The 20,748-nt window shown below is 40.8% G+C and overlaps 1 protein-coding gene across 3 annotated transcripts in view; it reads left to right on the top strand.

Annotated features, from left to right (window-relative positions):
- Window positions 1–20,748, top strand: part of CELF2 (CUGBP Elav-like family member 2) — a 547,081-nt gene that overhangs the window by 155,860 nt on the left and 370,473 nt on the right. The window contains exon 1 of one of the 3 annotated variants that reach the window (XM_059847520.1): window positions 15,742–16,189. The exons of the other annotated variants lie outside the window; for them this stretch is intronic. Within the exon in view, the coding sequence (XP_059703503.1) occupies window positions 16,137–16,189 (53 nt within the window). The 5' untranslated portion in view covers window positions 15,742–16,136. Of the gene's footprint in view, window positions 1–15,741; window positions 16,190–20,748 lie in introns of those variants that run through there. 3 annotated transcript variants of the gene reach the window in all.

Below are 20,748 nucleotides of genomic sequence, written 5' to 3'. Positions count from 1 at the left end.
GAATGAGAGCACGAGATAACTCCACATCACTGAATACAGTGTGCCTTCCACGGAGTGCCTTGGGGAAGGCTACCCTAGGCTGCCAGCACTGGATACCTGAGACATTCCAGTGCTTTAAAGGACTTGCAGATTGCAAAATGTTGGGGATTTCTTATCCCTGGAGATGTTCAAGGCCATCTTGGATGGGGCCTTGAGCAACCTGGCCTAGTGGAAGGTTGAAACCAGTTGGTGTTTAAGATCCCTTTCAACCCAAATAATTCTATGATTTTATGAAATGTAAAACCTCATGCTCCAGTATTCAAGTACACAAAGGTTTGGCTTTGCCTACAGGCCAGCACTGGAGCCCTCCTTGTCTCAGCCCTTCCTCAGACTTGCAGGGGTGCAGTCACACATGAGGGCAGGATGCTTGGGTCCTTCATGGGCATTTTTACCTGATGGTAACACCTGAAAACATCAGCTGGAATAAATGCACCGTGCCAGAGCACTACAAAAGACAGGAGGATTCTCAAGTCCCTTATCATTTTAATAGACAAAAGAATGAGAGAATGCAAATATTATCATCCTGCTGAGCAAACAGAGAGTTGGTATCACTCAGAGAGGTCAGGCAGATTAAGGAAGAAAACCCAGATCTCGTGACTCCCAAGCCAGTGTCTGAACCACACAACCACACTCGACAGAGCTGCTCTCTCTGGGTTTTGATCAGCATATATTGCTTCCAGCAGTTACTCTGCCTGGTTTCCACATCCCTATTAAATTATTCTATAGATGATGCAAAAGGTCAGGAGAAAAAAAAAAAAAAAAAAAAAAACACATGCAAAAGTGTTGAGAAAAATGCCACCCCTTTTCTGAAGGCTTATTGTAAAATAAATAAATAAAGTAGTATTAAAGGACGAAAAATTACCAAGGGAGTAATAAAAAGTTAGCTTTAGGCCAGAGAAATGCTGCTTTTCATTTCTATATAGTACATGAGAATATTTTGTGGACTAACAGTGCATGAATAATGTTTTATTAAAATGTATATCTTTACAGCTTTATTTTATCAGGTCCTTCAAGGCCTGGCATAAAAAAGCTTTAACAAGTTTGACACATGCTGATTTAGCATTTACACCACAAACTGAATCTGCTTTGTGAGGGAAAATAGGCCAGCTTTCAAAATACAAACACTGTGAAGTATTCAAAGTGAAACAAAACAAAAGTGAGAAGTGGGAAGAAGGAAAAAAAAAAAAAGAAAAATGCAAACCATGATCATTCCAAACCTGCTGTGCAAAGGTTTTAGACTAGCTTTCAAAATAGATGGCATTAAATGTTGGAGCACTGATGATTCCAGCATCCAAGTTTCCAAATGGAGTATGCAAATCTGGTTTGTGGGATTCAACTAAAAGTAGTCAGTGAGGGTTTTTTCTCTTTTATTCTTTCAAATGAGCCCAAGATCTGGCCCTTCCTGAGCCACCTTAACCCTTTCAGCTACCAAACACTAAAAGAAAACCTTATTGAGAATGTAAAAGAGTTTAAAAATTTCACATTAATTCACATCTTCAGTTGCAGAAGGAAGCATTTTAGAAATCTCCTTGTTCAGCCTCTGTTTCCAACCCAGAAGAAAGTGCTGCAAGTCCCATTAGTTAAGAAATATGCTTTTTCTGTGCTAGGGTAAACTGTGACCCAGATTTCTGTGATATTGAAGTTAGTCGACCCTCAGCTAAACTCTTATCTAACCTGTCTTGACTTTTAAAATGTTTTTAAGCACAATTTTTCTTTTTTTGCTCAAAGCCTGGATAGCTGGCATATTTTACAACTTTGCATTTCCATTATTAAAATTGCCAGATGGAGACCAGTTAAAATGATATTTATTTCTGTTCCTTTGATATTTTTGCACTTCTGCTTTTCAAGTCACCAGATGGGGGTTAGCTAAATCCTCTGAGCTACTTGTTTATAAATGGACTGTAGAGACAAGAGTACAAATCTATGTGCTAAACTTGCTGGAACTGTTACAGCACTACAATAGGTAAAGGATGGATAACACATCCTTTTTGTTAACAGGACACCATCTTTATAGACCTAATCAATAAACTAATTAGGATTTGAGGTGTACCCATTTCAACCTTCACAGTGAGGCTTTTATGCTATATCTACATTTCCTATATTTCTGCCAAATTAGAGACAACAGAAATTTGCCTCTGTCAGGGCACATAGCTGAACTTTTATTTCTTGGTATTTTGAACAGCAGAGACCCACTCTAACTCAGAACTTAACATGTCTGTTAGAAGGAAAGATAGTTTATATGAAGCCACTAATATTTTCTCTGAGAAATACCTTCCTATGACATTCATTTAATCTAAAGATTATTTCTAATGTTTTTTCTGACCCTTTCATTCTCTTTGTTTTAAAACTCCAAAACTTTCTAGTACCTTAAAACCCTTTTAGTACCAATCACTACAGAGGTAACTAAAATATTTTTTAATTTATATAGCAATTTTCCCACCATTAAATTTTTTAACTTAAGAGATTCCAAATCTACTTGGAAGGGTATAGGTGGACACAGCCACTTTCTGCAGCAATCCATAAGAGAGAAACTGTGATGGTTGTCACATTCCATTGCAATTTCCAAAATTATACAGATATAATTCATAAAGCCTGAATGTCAAAAGTCAAAATTCACAGACCTGGTGTCATCAAGTACACATCATGGTTTTGATGAAATCAACGGTCCTTTTCTAACATGTAAATCTTGAAATAATTGAATGCAGGAATTGTATATCAGAAATTCTACCATTTATTAAGCTGTATGGAAAGGTCCTTTGTCATTTTAGAAAGAGTAATTTACCGTTTTAGCCAACAGTTTTTATCTTAGCTACTGCCTAGTTCATTCAACTAAAATAAATCTTTCCTTAATAGTCTTCACAGGCAATAAATATTGGGGTATGGGAGAGAATATATTTCATCTGGGAACAGGTATGGTCAAATATTTTGTAACATTTACAGAAATTTTAAGCCATTTATCCTCTTTTAAGCCTGTATTTAGTATGAGATAGGTTCACACATTCCTCAATAAATAGCATAGCTCTATACAACAATTGCCAGTTTCTTTCCATGGTATGTTTTACTGCTGGGTAATTCAGAACCAAAATCATTGTAGGAAAAAGAATAGTTAGAGTGGGTAATGGGGCTAATGGAAAATGATAATTGAGGAAGCTATGAAAGTTGGAAATTTTGTAGTCTAATAATAAAAGAACAAATGTTAATTTTGACTGCTTCACAGTAATCTGCACGGAGGAAGATTTGTGTAGCAATAGAAATCTGATCAAGGAGGAAGTTGTCTTGGGATTTTCATACAAATTGTCAAGCTCTGCACATCTACTTTTTCTGGTGACATGTTATCCTGCTTGCTTAGTTGCCTCTCCTATGAATTTCTATTTCAAATTTAACTTCTAAACCCTTTGTGCATACAGTATGGTGCTGTGGCAACAGTAGGACACTGGGAATCCTACCAGCACTTTCCAACCTATGCTGTGTGTTCTGTGGCAAATTTATTTTGATTTTAATGGCAATGGCTCTGAAACTCTATCACAGGTTTAATTTAATATCACCCTTCTCATAATATTTTGTTCTTCTTTGGTTTGACCTTCTTTTCCATTTGGAGAGTGATAATAAGTGCTAATTGCTGCAAGTGCTGGCTGATGTAAATCAGCTGATGGCTGCTGATGAGTGAGCTGGGGAAGGTCTGCAGAGCAAGTTGTTTTGCTTTGTTTCCAGCTCAGCATCGCGGGCGGCCCCATCCTCTCTGCAGGCTCTGCTCCCACAGAGCTGTCCAGATGGTCTGGCTCTGGCTGCCTTTCCTTTCATGTAAGGTGGGGAAGTACTGGGGAAAGTTTGTGTCTGCCTGGAATGACTCATCCCCCAGATTCCCCGGCCTCAGCTGCTGCACAATCCTCAAAAGATCCCAACATGTGCCTTACACCATTGTTTTCCTTTTTTCTTCCTATTTTTTAAAATAATCTCATCACCACATCTTGCTCCTTGAGCCCTGGAAGGATGCAGGGGAGCAGATGTTGCCCCCCCTATTATCTCAGTAATGTGGCAAGCTGGAGAGTGACAGGCAGGACATGTCAGGATGGCTCTGGCAGGCTGCAGTCAAGCACAGCAGAGGTTTCAAGGATTGAGGAATGTTGGGAAAAGGCCTGATTTACAGGTTTGTGAAAGATGTAACCTGGCTGAGATGTATTGGAGCTCAGTCTCCCCCCATTCCCACTGACAGACTGATCCTCAGCTGGTAAACCATACACACAGTGCTCATATTTCAGTCAAATCATAGCTGGAACAGCCAAGAGGATTTTAAACTAGCTTGTTTAGAAGGATAGGTGAAGGTCCAGGCAATCTAAACTCAAAATTTTGCCTGCTCATCAACAAAATATATTTTCTTATTTCTTACATGAGGTAATCCCTTTCTGTACCATGAACTAAAATCAAGGGAACTGGGAATTTATATTTAAAAAATCTGATACAGTTATCTTGTTGAAAGACTGCAGATTAGAATAAACAGATTTGGTATCTGTACCCATAAACATGCAAAAATGGCTGGAGTGGGGAAAAAAATAAAAGGAGTGGAGAGGATTTTTGGATCATAGGATGACTGGGGTTGGAAAGGACCTCAGAAGGTCTCTAGTCAAAGCTGGGACAGCCATGAGGTCACACCAGGTTGCTCAAAAAGAGAAATCTGGAAAATGGGTCTCTGCAAAACACAAAATATACTTACCATAAAAGGGTACTTGAAGTGGAGATAATTTGTGGAATTAATGAGTGAGTGGAATAGGAAGTGCTCAGGGGCTGGTGCTGTGAAGATCTGTGCAGGTCAACAAGGTCCATGGATGGCAGGAGAAGCACTGAGCCCACAGCCTGCCTCTGCACTGGCAGGACTGAGTGCACACCCCTCAGGGATGTGGCATGGTGACACAAAGGTGTCTCCCCTGTGCTGATCTGAGCCCAAACCAGCACACTCCACTCAACTATTTCAGGCAGGAGACACAAATCAAACCCTAGGATGTGTTATTCCATAAGCACCAGTCAGTAACACGTGGAGGAGAATCAAGGTGTGATGGGAGATGGCCCCATCCCTGGAAGTGTTCAAGGGAGGTGGGATAGGAGACTGAGCAATCTGCTGAAAGTTGTCCCTGTCCAGGGTGGCAGGGTTGGTATGTGATGATCTTTAAGGTCCCTTCCAACACATCTCATTCTAGGATTCAATTATTTCATTTTCCAAGTCAAGGCTACTGAATCCATGTACTTGGTAGCAAATAATGGATGATGATTTGTTTGGGGTTTTTAAGTTTCAAACATAAATGATATTGTGCTCAATGCAAACAAAGTCTCTCCTGGACTTCATTATGTTGGATAAAGATGGATTTGTCCCTGCACTGTGTTGCCTAAGGAGGAATGATCATGACAAGATTACATTCAGTACAGCAAACTGAGTACATACCTGCTAGTCATTCACATACTGGTGCTTTCAAAGAGATAATTTTCCAAAGGAGAAGAATTCTGAATGAAACTGATTGGAAAATAGACAGTTCTTCATTCATGGTTTATTAGATTATCATAATTCCACAGTGAGGAAAGAGGATACCCTTGGCTGCAAGCTTATGCTGTCCCAGTAGTATGGACAGAAATTTTAGATAAATAGAGATAGAGCACGAAAAAATGAGGGGGGAAAAGGATGAATAGGGAAAAATGAAAATTTATGAAATATATCAGGTTGTAGTGGAGAAGCCAGAGGCAGAGCAGGGGGTGGCTGTCAGGACTAGGACCAAGTGGGAAAAGCTGAAGGTGTGCCAGGAGCAAACAGCAGTGCTATAGCTCAGGGGACTGTGAACATTATTGCCACACACTGGTATTGTTGCTGGTAAGGCAGGAATAGTCTTTGGCTCTGGGATAGCCTATTTACTTCAAAGTGGTTCTTCTATCACTATTTAATTTGGGAATTCCTGCCTTTAGGATCCCTTTTCTTGTATTATTGAAAATGACATGATTTCTAAAAGTCCAATGTATTTTTCATTCACCAGGTTATTTTCTTAATTATATTTGCTGGAGATAGATTCAATTGCAGTTTTGTTCACCTTCAATTTATGTTCCTATTTCTGAAGCCTTTGGCAGTCTTTCAAAAAGTGTCCATACACTGAATTCAGTACCTCAGCTTTAGATGATGGCTCTCAAAAACTCTCATGCAGTGCTTGCAGGGGGGAGAGCACCTTCCCTTTTCTCTCCTCTGAGCAGACCTACAGAATAAATCCTGGTCCAAAACACTTCATTGATCTTGGTAAAGCTCTCCTTTCTACCAAACTCGGTGGCTGATGAAGTTGCAGCTACTTCTCCTCCAGTCTTGTGCCAGGTTTTACAGCAGAAAGTAAAGATTCTGTGCTACATTAACGTTCAAGTGTTGTTTTTCCATTCCAGGTGTCCAAAAGCTGTCCTGACACCATGGTCAGGATAGCTTCCCATGACAATTTTGCTCAGACAAGAGTTTGGAATATCAGTTTGGGTGGTTCATAAAAACCATTTTCACCTCTGATGGTGAGGGAGAGGGGCCAGATGGGAGATGGGGAGTAGGCTTTTGTTTCAGCAAGACCTGGAAAATATTCAGCATACACAAGTGAGGATAAAAAATGGCACTGCTCCCCCATGCTGGGCTGAACACTCTGTTAAAACAGTTTATTTTAAAGTATTTTCATGCTTCCCTCTGTACATCAGCTCTTGGTATAGGTCATCACTATCCAGAGGGAAAGTTTTCAATAGCACATCAGGAGAGATGGAGGTGGGCAATGGGTTGCTCCAGATCCTGGGTGACAGATATTTTGGATTTGTATTTGAAACATAGCAGAATTATTTGCTCATATCACACAAGGATAATGAAATTTGTTTCAAATACATAGAAATTTAGATATCTAGAAACATTTATTGGGAATGGATTATCTTAAATATGTAGAATGGCTTAATCTGCCCTGAGGGGGAATTTTTATTTGCCCTGCCGTGGGCATGGTTAAGGTTATGCCAGTTCAAAAAAAGCAGCTGGGCTTTCCCACATATGCCAGGCTGCTCAGTCTGTCAGAAAAAGAGGAAATATAATAAAAGACACAAAATTTTGGTCAAAAAATATTTGACTAATAAGAATGTAACAAATGTAACCCAGGAGTTCCTTTAAAAATACCATTCCCTTATGGCATTTCAATGGGAAAATGGCACTCAAGGCTTTGTGGTTTTCATCCCTTGGCAGTCTAGGGAAGATTGTGGTGCTCATGACCAACAGAGCACAGGTTAACTGGGTGGAACACAGGCCAGTTAATATCCCAACAGGCCTCAACTGGATGATTGTGCTTTGGGAGAAGTGTTAGGCCCAGTGTTGTGCCAGCTTGTGGTATCTATGGCAATGTGAAGACTGAATTCACAACTGGCATCATGAAACGAACACGAACTTTAGATTCAGTATCCATAATCTGAAAAGAAGGCTGCTTACTTCTTAAGGAGATGGTTACTAAAAGAAAAAAAAAAAAAAAATTAGTCTTGGGGGTTTTTAAAGCAGGCTGGTTAGTGACTAGACACCTCTTTCTGCAAGAGGAAAACGCTTTCTCAAGCTACTGGGTAAGGAATAATCAGCAACAGCTGGAATTTCTCATTTGCAGACAAGCTACAAAGTAAAAGAGAAATATAAATTATCTGAAGAATCTACCATGAAAAGCAGCACTGTCTTCCCCTCCTGGTTTCCTCAGGCAGAGACTGAAATCCTTCCCAGTTGCTCATCAACAATTCGTAGTTCAGTCCTCTCAATTTCTGTCAGATGGGGGAGCAGTGAAATGTAAGATGGGAAGGTGAAAGAGGTAGAATTAGATTGGATGTTAGGTAGAAATTTTTTACTATAAAGGGTGGTGAGGCCCTGGCACAGGTTGCCCAGAGAAGCTGTGGCTGCCCCATCCCTGGAAGTGTCCAAGGCTAGGTTGGATGGGGCTTGGAGCAACCTGTTCTGGTGGAAGGTTTCCTGCCCATGGCAGGGGGGCTGGGATAAGATGATCTTTAAGATCTCTTCCAACCCAAGGCATTCTAGGATTTTATGATCCACTGACCTCTGCTTGCCTGATATAACAGGAACCTCTTAAATGAAGGAAGCTTCCCAAGGACATCCCATTAATATTAGCAACAAACCCAGTCCAGACTTGAGGGACTCAGCCTGTATTAGGTCCTGCAGCTTCCAGAGGTGTGGATTTGCTTAGGCTGAACACCCAGATGAGGAAAGAAAGGTATTTTCCTTGTTCTTTTACAGGCCAAACTTTACGATGTGCAATTTTCAAGACTTCCAGTGTCTAGAGGGTAGTGCAATGTTCTAGAAAGCTGCTTCTATTAATCTCACTCTTTTTGCAGTCTTTATTGGTTGTATTTTGTCAGATGAAGCAATGAATGTTTATGCCCCAGGTTTAGAAAGCAATAAAAATGTTTTATTTCCAACATGGGGACCTGTGCTTCTCTTTATTGGAATCACAGCCTAGGCCCTGTCTGGGAGAAAAATCACCAACGTGCTTGGGCTTGTGTAAATGAGGTCAGCAAGAGAGAGAAGTGTGGCATGAGACTTTGAGTATTTTTGAATGGAAAGAAAGTATTTCCTGTAAACAAATGATGTGTGTGACTGTGACCTGTTGTATATAAATAATTTAACCTGGGCTACAATAGCTATTAGTGCTTTGAAAGGTAAAGGACTTTTATGAACAGATGGAGGAAGTAATGGAATCATCCACATGGGGATGAATGAATGAATGAATGAATGAATGAATGAATGAATATATGTATGTTTAGGTGATGCTCCTTTTTAAAATGAGTGGTCCTCAGAAGAAAGAAAAAAAATGTAGTACTGGTTTTTCAGAAATTAAAGAAGTTCCTTTAGGTAATAAATGTAAACAGCTGCATTCAATACCTAAGGGGAAAAAAGCTTTCTCTGCCTTTCCCTGAATTAGGACCTTTAGAGTGAACTTTTTCTATGGATAAGCTGTCCTTTAGAACTGAATTTAATGCCAGCCTTCTATTGATGAAGTAATACTGTTATGAAACTCTCTCCAGTACTGTTTTCACAGGGATAACATGTTGGGTTTTTCCTCAGGAGAGCAACAGCTCATTTCAGTGCACTCTGTGGTGCTTTGTTTGGATACATACGCACACCTGTACATGGATTTTTGGATGCTTGTGCCTATGCAAGCAGATAAGCACTTCTAAACAAAGGCTCCAGGGGAGTTACATGCCCAGAATCAGGACACTTAATTGGTTTTTGTGTTTATAAAAATCTCCTGCCAGCTGTTACAGCAAAAAGTTGCCTTCCTGTTTTGTCAGCTCTTCCCAGCCTTTGCAATAGGAAGGGAAAAAAAATAGTTTTATTTCTAGTGAGTACAGCAAATCCTGAATCCTGACCAGCATCAGGGTAAACTCAGGCTAAAAGGGTGCTCCTCCATGCCTTTACATGAAATATGTATGGGATCTCTGGCATCTGAAGCATTTTCTCCATCCCTACTCACATGTCATCATCTTTAGGTCAATAGCAAAGCACACAAGGGATCTTGTACCTCTCTCTCTGTTGAACAGATATAAACTCAGTGCATAAAATAGGTGTTTGTGGTTGACACTTCAAAATCATGTGCCTGAATGTACTTTAATAAATACGAATATCAGAAAGGGACCATTTACTTCACCACTTTCTTAATTGAAAAATTATTCCCTTTTGCTGCTTTTTCCCTCCTTATTTCCCTCTAGGACTTTGGAGCTTTTAAATCATTTTCTTTCTAAGGGGTATGGTATAGCTCACTTATTTAAAGCTTCAGGGGTTCCTTACTTTGCTACAGCAACTCTTTAATTTTTGAAGTGGTAGAAGCCATCTGTCTCAACAGATCATGTTCTTTTACACTGAATGACGAACCAGTATTTCAGTTGATTTATACTTAAAACAGTCTTGGAAAGGAGGGAATTTCATAAAGCTGCCAATTTCTTTGCCTTCTATTAAGTTTCTAGTGTTCTGCTCTATAGATTGCTAGGGTGGTGTCTGTCCCTCCCAGATGGGAAAGTAGGGCACAGATAAAAAACCAGTTTTCTCAATGTCAAGAAGACAGAGAGAAGAATTAACTGAACATCTCCACCTAGTCCCTTACCAATAATTATCCTATTCCTTGAATGTCTGTGATGGATAGAAAACCACAGGTAAATATTTGAAGAGTCTATTAAAAGACAGATATGGATGTGAAGCCACTAATTTTCTTTTGCCTCTTTGAAAACGGTTTCCTAAACATTTTACAGTATGCATTCAGCATAAATTAATTACCCTTAGATTTATTCTCCAACGCTGCATGAGATGGCATTGGGGCTGTACAAATGCAGCTGTGGTCCATGTGAAAACATGGCCCTCACAACAAAGCACTTATTAAGGTCATCACCAAAGTTTCTATTTTCTGGGCTGTGTTATGAAGGCAGCCTGAACAATAACCTTTTCATAAGGCTTCATAAGGACCTCTTGGTGTTCACTGTATGACCTGACACCAAAAGAATGGGAATGAAAAGACAGACAGTGTCAGCTTAGGCTCCTCAGTCTGCTGTGGTGCTGGAACAGTTAACGGCTGCTTTTCTCCTCTCCACCAAATCTGACCCCTGACTCTGCCAAATGGAATGAAAGAAGCAGATTGGGGTGTGCAAGGAGCTCTTTTTGAACATGTCTGGCAAATACAAGGAGCTTTTCTTCTCTTTCATTCTTTCTGTTGGGTGAGGAAGGGCAAGCCCTGCCTCAGACTACAGAAGTGTTCTCGCTCCGCCAGAGCTGCAGAGCGAAGAAACCTTCCCGCTGGCCAGGAAAGAGAAATTCAGCAAAGGACATAAATGTTTGGCTCATATGGTGTTTAAAGTGAACTGCAAACACCTTAAAAACAATTAGGCTGATGGGAGTTTGAGCATCACTGTCTCTTCAGAGAGGCTGGAAAGCATTTCTCTCATAATGAAGTATGTCGTAATAGTGATTTTCTGCTAGGTGAATAGACACAAAACACATCTTTGTTCGTGAGGCTTTTTATTGCAGCAGTTGTCATGAGCAAAACCTGAAAGTACTTGAAAATCCATTAAAAACACAATCAGGACTAAAAAAAAAAAAAAGCCATCTCTTGAAAGTTTGTCTCAGCAGACTGTAAAAGTGAGAAGTCGATAAGTATGAGACACATTTATGCAATTTAAGATTAATGATTAACTGTTAAAGTGCAGGCTTTGTACAATCAGCAAGGAAACAAAACCCTTCAATCTCTGCAGCTGCTGGAGGAAGCCAACTTTTAAGTTAGTGTGTGATAAGATGCGCTGAATCCCAGCCCAGCTGGCCATTGACCTGCAGTGAACAGCGATTGCTGTCTCGGGGGTGTTTTGGTTGCAGTTCCCAATTCTCAAAGAGCAATTGTCAGCTGGATTTATGCCTGCTTGTGACTGCTTTTCCTCTGGTTCTGTACAAGCACCAGTGCATGACTTCGGGAATTTCTTAGACTTGGGACTTAAAATTTCTTGTCTCCCAAATTATGTATTTCACAAAGAAAGAATGGACTAACTTTAAATGTTCATAATAATACTTGGATTTACTTACACCAGTTCTAGGAGTAAGATCTTTAATTTTTTTTTTTTCCATCAGAATTATTAAATTCAGCCAGATTTTTTTCACACATCCAGGCCGTGAACAAGCGCTCAAGTTAAAACAGCATCTTGCCAACTTTAAAACATTTGGCTGGTCAGCAGGAAAGAAAAAGCTGCTTGTAAAGCACTGGAATGCATTTTCAATTAGTCACTCCATTGCTTAAAAGGCGAGGCATTAGGGACTAGGAGGAGAGGCAGGGGGGTGGCAAGGCTGATGGGGAGGGACAGCATGAGACAGTCTGGAGAAGAGCCTTTATCAGCCCCAAACAGCAGCCCTGAAGTTGGAGGCCACTCTTTAATAGCTGAGCTTTTGTTTAACAACAGGCTCCCCAGGGAGAGTGAGGTTTTCCTGGTAAAACACCAAGATTTCTTTCAAATAACTTAAAATTGCTTTGTACAAAACAGCAACAGAAAATATGTGTTGGGAAGATGCTAGAAGGTTATTTATTTCTCTATTATTGCCTGATAACCAGGCTGCTGGGCACCCTGACTAAAAGGCTGTGCTCTGGCAGACCTTCTTTGGCTCCTAAAATATTTTGGGTGAGATAACACCTTTAACAGGAGATTATATAACAGACCCAAACTGTTCACTGTACTTGGTTTATTATCCTGCCCAACACTATGAAGTTCTCAGTCCAATGGGATTCTGGTAAAGAAACACCTGGGGAGGGGGAAAAAAATCTCAGGACATAAAATCATCTTTCTAATGCTCAGTAGCCATAACTGCTTTTTCTTTTTTAAACGCTTTGTCCTGTACTTGACCTTCAAATGTTTGTAGCTAGCTGATCTGGAACTTTTTTGACTCCACAGCTGTCTAAACTAAGGATGATGACATTGCTTAGAGATCCTTTTGTGTGTGTGTGTATACAGGAATGCTGTTTTCAAAAGTATATATATATATTTATTTTAGCATGACTCAAAATCTTGGAGAGCTTCTACTTCTTTATCATATTAACTGAGAACCAATAAGTTCTCACTGGGGGAACATGTCATGGCATGAAAGACACAAATCCCACAATAGGCTGGATTTCAGCAGGTAGAGAAAATTTTTGGGGTTGCTGCCTTCTGGCTCTAGCAGTTATAAATTTGCTTAAGTAATATTTCACAGATGTGCTGGTGGTTTCCTGGCAAACAAGCTGAAGATCATAGGAAATTTCTTTGCTCTAAGCATAAAAATAAAGGTTTTGAATACAAAATCCTCAGCCCTAACAGAAAAAACATTTGGCTAAAAGCTGAGCTGGAGCCTGCTACCTAAGCACGAGAGTTAAAATAATTTTACAGTGAGTTTCTGTTTCTGTTTTATTTGTTTTCTCCTACTATAGCTACATGCTGTATGAAACACGTGAGGCTGTTTTGGAAAATCCATTGCCTGTTGCAAGTTCCTCTGTGCTAAACTTGATCTCGTAGTTTTATTTTTAGAACACTCATAGTTGCTGTCCTCAGTGTTGTAGGAAAAGCTGGCAAAATGCCAGCAAGGTCCTGCAAAATGGAGACATGGCTTTTCTTCCAGACACAAGAATTTGAGATTAAAAAAATAGAAATAACCCCAAGAAGTGTAAAAGGGAAAGGAATAAGTATATTTACTCCTGCAGTGTAGTTTTCATGTGGATATGTTGGCAGAAATAATGGAGCATTTTCTGTGGGAAGACAGTGAAAAATGTGTCTATGGAAAGTATAAGATGTACTTGTTAGAGATAAAATCCTTGAAATAGACATAGTTTGTGGAATTTTGGGATGAACAAAGTAAGACACTGAGCATATTGGTGCAGTGGGGTATAAAGACAGAGCGTCTGCCCCTTTCTCACCTTGACCTGCAAGAGGATGTGACAAGGACACAAACTTGGCTTGTCAATGTCTCAGGAGAGGTCAGGGTATTTTGATTTTTGTTTTCTTTGCAAGCTAAGCTTGAACCCTTTCTTAATTCGAGCCTGGTCGTCAATATGTTTGCATGATATGAAATACTAAGAGGGAAATTTGCATGGGAAAATAGGTGAGTGTAGATTAAAACTAGCAAATGTGGCAATAGGGTAGAGAGGAAAGAGAAAAGGCAGTGTGCTGCAACCACTGATGTCCTCCCCAGCCTCAAACGAGGGATTAACATCTCTAACAGTGGTTTACAAACTATTGGGAGGAATAAGAGACATTGACCAATCTGTTTTTATTTGCTTTCCATGCTAAAAAACAAATAAAGAAAGTTTACTCAGTTCCACAAAGAAACAACTGAATTTAATTTTCCATTACAAGCATCTTGCCCACCTCCTGCAGTTAAACAAATATAGGGCCCAAAGTTTCCAGAGCTGGATAGAAGCCTTATCTCTGCAGAATTGCTCAGAGATGTGTGTATCAGGTGAGAAACAGCCTCTGGCCCTCAGGTTTTAAGAGAGAGGTGGAACATTTGTCACCCCCAGCTGTCCTCCACCCTCCTGGCCCAGATCTGCACCTGCAATCCCACCATCAGCTGTCCCTGCTGTGTTTTCCCTCACTACACCCCTCTGAGACAAAGCAAAACTGCTGGAAGCATTGCCTAGGGGAGGATGTAAAATTCCAGAGTCTGAACTTGAGGCCTGACTTGATGAACTGATCAGCAGAGAGGGCCCCAGGGGCTGAGCTTCACCTGCCTGGGGCAGGGAGGAGGCAGGAGATGACTCAGAACTTCTCCTAAATGAGGGGTCAGCGATGCTCTGGCCTTGGAGCAAAGGCACTTTGTATCAGGGTAATTTAAAACTGGTTGTTTCTGTTTGACCACTATCAGCTGGCTGCTGTCTGGCAGGGAAGATGGTCACATTCTCTTTTTTTGGGCGGTGGGAAAGCCCCAGTGTCACCTTCTGGCCAGGGCGAGACTGAGCTGCCTTTGTGCAGCTGGCCAGGGGGGTTCAGGCTGCTCAAACCCAGCCTCCAGCAGACCAGGGGGGCTGAAATGCTTTAGGCACAAGTCAAGTTTTTATCTCACCAAAGAAGGAGCTAGTGGAAGACTTAAAAGTTTATTATGTCTTATAATACTCCTTATTATGTTTCCATGAGTGCGTCTCTCACTACCAGATCTCCCAAATCTCTCTGTGACCACCATATCACCATATCACTGCTTCTTTTAACATACAAGGGCTGATCTTAACTTTTTTTTTTTTTTTTTTTTTTTTTTTTTTTTTTTGAGAGAGAGAGAGAGAGCTGGTGGCAGAGGGAAACTAGGAGCATATGCCTGTGATATAAATATCAAAGTGGAAGTATCTACCAATTGGGGTAGTTTGGTTCTGACTGAACACTACATAAGGAACTGTTTTGCTTTTTTAGAGAATTTTAATTTTTTTAGAGAATTTTAATTCGGGAATTTCCAGAAATCCTAAAGAATTGGTGGAGCTCAAGGAGAGGTTACAGTCATTTGCAGTACGAATGGAAAACATTTAGAAGGGAAAAAATTGAAAAAGAAATATTCAAATAGAGGAAAATCAATGTCAAAAAGTATTACAGAAACACAAAAGAAGCCAATAAACTCGATTTTCCTAAGTAAATACACACTATCAGCAGATACACAACTTTTCAGATCACCACAGGATAAAGTATTAAAAAAAAAAAAGAAATATTTAATGGAACTATATAGACACCATCTCCCCTTTCAAACATCCAAAGGGTTACATCTGGCTTTGCATGATCAGACTTTTTATTATTCCTCCATAATAGCAGCCTTGCTTTAGATCAGTGCATTTCAAGCACAGCTTCTGTGTTTAAGTCTATCAATTCTAATAGATTTAAAGAACAGAGGGGGGGGGGAGAAAGATTATTCTGTATTCTAAAGGTTGTGAACTGCTTTTAATGCGTGTGTCTGTCTCTCCATCTGGGGGTGAGGGACAAGGGGAGGAGGGAAGGGTGGGAGAGGAGTTGCATTAGAAAGTCCCTCCTTTAAAAGTGTCAAACTCCAACCTGCACAGAACAGGGAAAGGGAGACCACCACCAACCCTCGGAAAATAATATAAAAACAAACCTCAAAGGTAGAAGGAAATACCCAAAAGGAGAAGACTGCAGCTTGCAGTAATCTGTAAATGATTGCTGGCAAAGACTGGAGGCTTCGAGCTTGAGCTGTGTTTGCTCCAAGAGAAAGCCAAGAAGGACGGTGTTAATAAAGAGAGATTTAACTGAGGGCTGTGCTTGGAATAAAGTGGACTACAAAAAGGTCAAATTTGATCAGTTGCAGCAGATTACAAGGGCTTTAAAAGGTAGTGGTGAAGAAATGAAACTGGGACTGTGAAGCAATATAGCACAAGATTGATTTTGGGGGTGGAGAGAAGCTGGGACAAGTGCTTATCAGCTTGAGAAGGAGGAAGAGCTGTGCTGGGTTTGTTGTCATTCCCACACTGAGTAGAGTACTTGCTGCTTTTGTGGTTAGCCTTCCCTGCCGTGGTTTTTTCTTCTTTTTCTTTTTTTTTTTTTTTCGTTTTTAATATACATATTTTATTATTGTTATTCCTACAATGGTGTCTATAATTTCTGACTTGGATCCTCTGAAAAGCTGGAAAGTTTTAAGGTAGGCCTATGTTTTCTTCTGTTTGGTACAGGCATTTTGGGGTTAGCCCTAAATTAACTGGAGCTTGAGTTATAATCGAAATGCGAGCCCTGGGTTTAAGTAAGAAAGGAGTTTCTGGTAATTAGAGCCCTTTTAAGATACAGCAAAACCTTTGAACAGATGTTTAGAGAGACCCGAGAGAGAATTTTTAAATATACTTCTCAGTGTTACAGTGCAGTGAGGAATTCTTTTTTTTTTTTCCTTATTTCTTTTTAAGGAGAGATTGCTCTGTAAATTCAAGCTAATAGTAAAGGCTCACACCAGTTGCAACTGCAGCGTTAACTCTCTGCTTTCCTTGCTGTGCTCTGCCTGGAAATGAATGGGAAACTCCAGAGAAGCAAAAACAAACAGCATAAAAGTTGCTCAAGAAGAGGAAAATAGTTTTGGGGGGAAGGAAGGGGGACTGAAGTGCTTGTTTCATGTTATTGAAACTTCCACACTTTGTTGCCCCTCTTAAGGCATGTTCTTGGCATTTAAAAGTTGCTGCTTTTTTATCTTTAGCACTGATGTTTGGGGGCTTTTAATTTGCATAGTGAAAAATTGTAATTTTAACTGCTAAAAATGGTACGGGAGAAAAAAAAATCCCCATTAATGTTTGCTGCAGATATTGAAGATCCACAGTGTTAAATGTCTGTGTTTAATGTTGCTGTGAGTGCCTGGTTTTGCCTTATTGAGAATGCAGACATATAAAAGTTTGCAGATGGTTTGCAGAAACTTCTGTAAGACATTGAAAACATCTGGGAGCGTAGATGCAAAATTATAAAATCACTTAAATGTAAAGTTGTATAGATACCCCTCAGCTTTTTTTGCAAAACTTGAAGCTGCCTGCACTGAATATTTTTTGAGTAAATTACAGGGATTGGGGGCTATGAATTGGGATATTATGATGCTATACATGCAATAATAATATTTTGAAGTATACTTTAGATTCTTGATACAATTTTTTAAAGAACTTACTGTGTTCTGAACTGAAAGAGGAAAAACAACACTTCAGAATCAAAGTATAAAGTCTACTGACATGACTAGGGTTTTTTCCCCTCACTGAACTTTCTATTTTAGGAGTTTAAAATTCTCTGAGCATTTTCTGAGTCTCTGTGTAGGACTGGGCACTGAGACCCTCTATCCTTGCCTGTGGTGTGAGACTTGGCACGGGGGGCTTGCTGCAGTTTTATTTTATTTTCTTTTCCAAGTGGTTTGGGACTGTCAGCACAGGATGATGAGTTTGTTTGTGACTCCAAAAGTTCCGTGAGGACTCAGGAGCGGGGCTGTGCGGGATGAGGAGCGCAGGGCTGGGAGTGGCAGCGGGGCTGGAGGCTCCCCCTGCCCGGGGCAGGGACCAGAGGCGGGCTGGCTCCTGTGGCTTCCCAGCAGCCACCGACTGGCACCCAAGGGCTTCTGCAGAGCCCCGTCTGTGCTGCCTGACAGCCTCTGTGCTCCGGGAGAGCTACTCTAGGAATTAGTTTAAGTTTTATCGAGCTCTATGAGATTATTTCTGATTGCTCTGCGAAACAAGTCAGGTGATGCCAGGTGTGTGCAGAGTTGGAGGATGGCACAGAGGACACGAAAGTCAGGAAGATTTAAGGAATAGACAAGGTTGCCCTCTCAAAGAATCCCGTTTTCTTTTAAATAACTCGTTTTCCATACCTGTAAAAGAAATATCTCCCAGGCACTTTTCCCCTAGAGCATGCCTGAAGTTTCCCAACTTTGTGTGTGAACGTGGATCCTGCAGCTGTAGGGACACAGAGCAGGTCAAAGGTGTGATTAAGTCTGGACATTTCTGTGTGGTTTCTGTGCGATGAGAGCAGCAGCTCTGCACAGATGTGACATTGTGCAGCACCACTGCAGGATGCAGAAGGTTAAGAGGTGGCAAAAGGCAATAGGTAACATGAGTAGTAATATGAGCAGAATGATCGCTGGAAGAAAAAAGAAAGAGAGCCAGAAGTCATCACAGAGCTCGTATGGCTTGTGACTTATTGAACTGCAATACCACTTCTACTTTTCTTATATATTTTAGTTCCTCTTCTGTGGGCCAATTTCCAACCTGTTTGAGGCCTCTGAAGTTCCTGGTTTTAGTGTGTCCCCAAAGAAGCCTGTAGCTAATAGTTAGAAGAAATAGAGGAATGTTTGTGTGTTTATTTTAGCTGCACAAACCAATTCTTTCAGGCTCAAATGAGCTGAGGTAGCAAATGCCACCACCAGCTCTAAACTGGTGTCCTTCACTGTTAAATTCTCAATTTTGTTTACTTTTTGCACCCCCATAATTTATTCTGTGACTCCACCATAGTTTGGGGCTGATTAGCTGGGAAAAGACTGGAGGATGCAGATCCTGTGTGGGCAGCAGGTGGGAATATTTACCTTGGGACTTGATAATCCCCAGGGGCTCAGAGCAGCCTTGCTGGTTACCCCCATGTCAGCTGAGCCCAGCTCCTGCTCCCCAGACCCTCTGGAAGCATTTCCCTTGGCCTCTAAATAAAGGTAATAATGAAGGGAAAGGTACAATATAGCATCAGACAAGGCTGTGGCTGGTGGTAAAGCCTAAAAGGAGGGAGAGGTCATGCTGGAGCATGACAGGGAATTTTGCTGGATTTCACCCACCTAAGCTGGGACAGCTAGCAGAGGTATAAAATAAATGGCAAAATGATGTGTGTATATATAATATTACATCTTTGGTTGTGTCTGTCTGGAGTGGGACAGTGAGAGCTTGAATAATTTCTGGTGAGTCTCAGCTTCCCCTGGGTGCAAGAGCCCTAAACACAGTTTACTGTGCATCTTCCTTCACTGCATTTATTCAGAGTGGTCTGAGTACCAAAGATACTGGAAAGAGAATGCATGGATATTTTTTTTCCTCCTGTTGTCTCCTTTGAGATAAGCTCCCAGCATAGCTGTGACATGAGCACACCACTGCCTGACCTCCCTGTCCATAGTGGGGCTGCAAGAAGCACCATGTCCTGTTGTATTCCTTGGAGCCAGGAGAGATTGGCAAAACTTCAAGCCTACCAAAAAAAAATAAAAAAAAAAAAGAAAAAATCCTTCAAAGCCTTCCCAGCAAACACAGTGTGCTTGCTCAGCCCTCTGCAGACACAGAAATCTCATTTACAATCACCAAAATGAGATGGGAGCTGGGATGGAGACCCTCTAGTGCATAAGAGAGACCAAAATCAGCTGCCTTGATTCCAGAAAAGTCTCTTATCCCTGTTTAGAACTTCTGGCATGTGATTTTGTTCCTCATAGGTGACTGGGCAATGGTTTCTGAAGCAACCTGTGCTCTGGGCCCCTACAGCAGCAAAAGCAGAGCTGCAGCCTGGCAAGGAGAGGCACAAAAAGGAGGAAAAAAAAAATTAATTCCTCAAGGCCACATCTCCTCTGTTGCTTTTCTGCCTTAATTTGGCTCCAACAAGGCTGAATTCAGCACTATAAATCATATGAGTTACCTATGCAGGGAAGACCTTGTACCCCTTTGCATTCCTGTCTGAAGAAATATGTGACCTTTCCACAGCACTTTGCTAGGAAAAAAAAATTAAAAGTCGGTTTTAACTTGGCTTTGCAACCTCAAGGTGAAATCCAAGGAAAGAGTAGGAGTTTTTACTCAGAGGAGTGGTCAGCCCCCAGCCTGGGAAGCAGGGAATCTTGGTGTCTGCTCTGCATGCAGATGATTGGAACTTCACAAGTCCTATTGAACCGGGCCGTCCAACTTGGCAGGTGGAGCTGGGAACATCTTGTTTCACACATCATGTGTCAGGCGGATGTACCAATTCAAATGTTCTCTCCAAAATGTCTTTTTTCCACCACACACACCATCCAAACAGCCTGTTAATGGTTTGGCTTTTCAGGAAAAAAAAAAAAAAAAAAGTGTTTTTCATGCTTGGCAAATCAGCCCAGGAGGAGCAATTTCAGCCGTGTTGGTGCTTGCATTATGACCTGATTTGGGCAAATAGTTCTATCCCTGCATCCACCCCTGTGATTGCCTGGGAGTTGAGGTGGGTTAAATAGCTTCAAAATGTTCAAACTGGGGAGGGGGGGAGGAAAGCAGACACGACAGCTAAAATTTGGCTGGGGCCACAGAACAATAAATTGAGCAAAGTTTAAGATAAGGCATTCTTTATTGTATTCAGTATCTGAACAAACCAGTTAATACATGGACTCCCAACACACAAATGCTTGGAAAAAGGACTAAAAAAAGAAAATATTTCACTTGTGCTTTACTCTGAGGCCTGGACAATGTTCTTTTCGTCCAGTACTCAAAAAACAAAAGAAAACAAGCCCTGAAAGTTTGGCCCAGGGACATAATGCTGGACTCCATCGCCACCATGAAATACAGAAAATGGAATTTCAGATGTCAGTGGAGAATACAAATTCCCTCATAATTGCCACAATATGCTTGGTTAAAAAAAATAAATAAGTGTGGAAAGAGGGTGTGTGTATCTTGTAGTAACTAAAAACACATTTTAAAAATGGCTTTCCAGTTTACCAATCCAAAAATGCAGATGGTGTCAGAGATGGCATTGAAAGGGGTGTTTGTG

Source organism: Haemorhous mexicanus, chromosome 5 (genome assembly GCF_027477595.1).
Source record: "Haemorhous mexicanus isolate bHaeMex1 chromosome 5, bHaeMex1.pri, whole genome shotgun sequence".
Taxonomy (NCBI): Eukaryota; Metazoa; Chordata; class Aves; order Passeriformes; family Fringillidae; genus Haemorhous; species Haemorhous mexicanus.
Note: the sequence above shows the minus strand (reverse complement) of the source record. Positions and strands in the feature narration are given on the sequence as shown.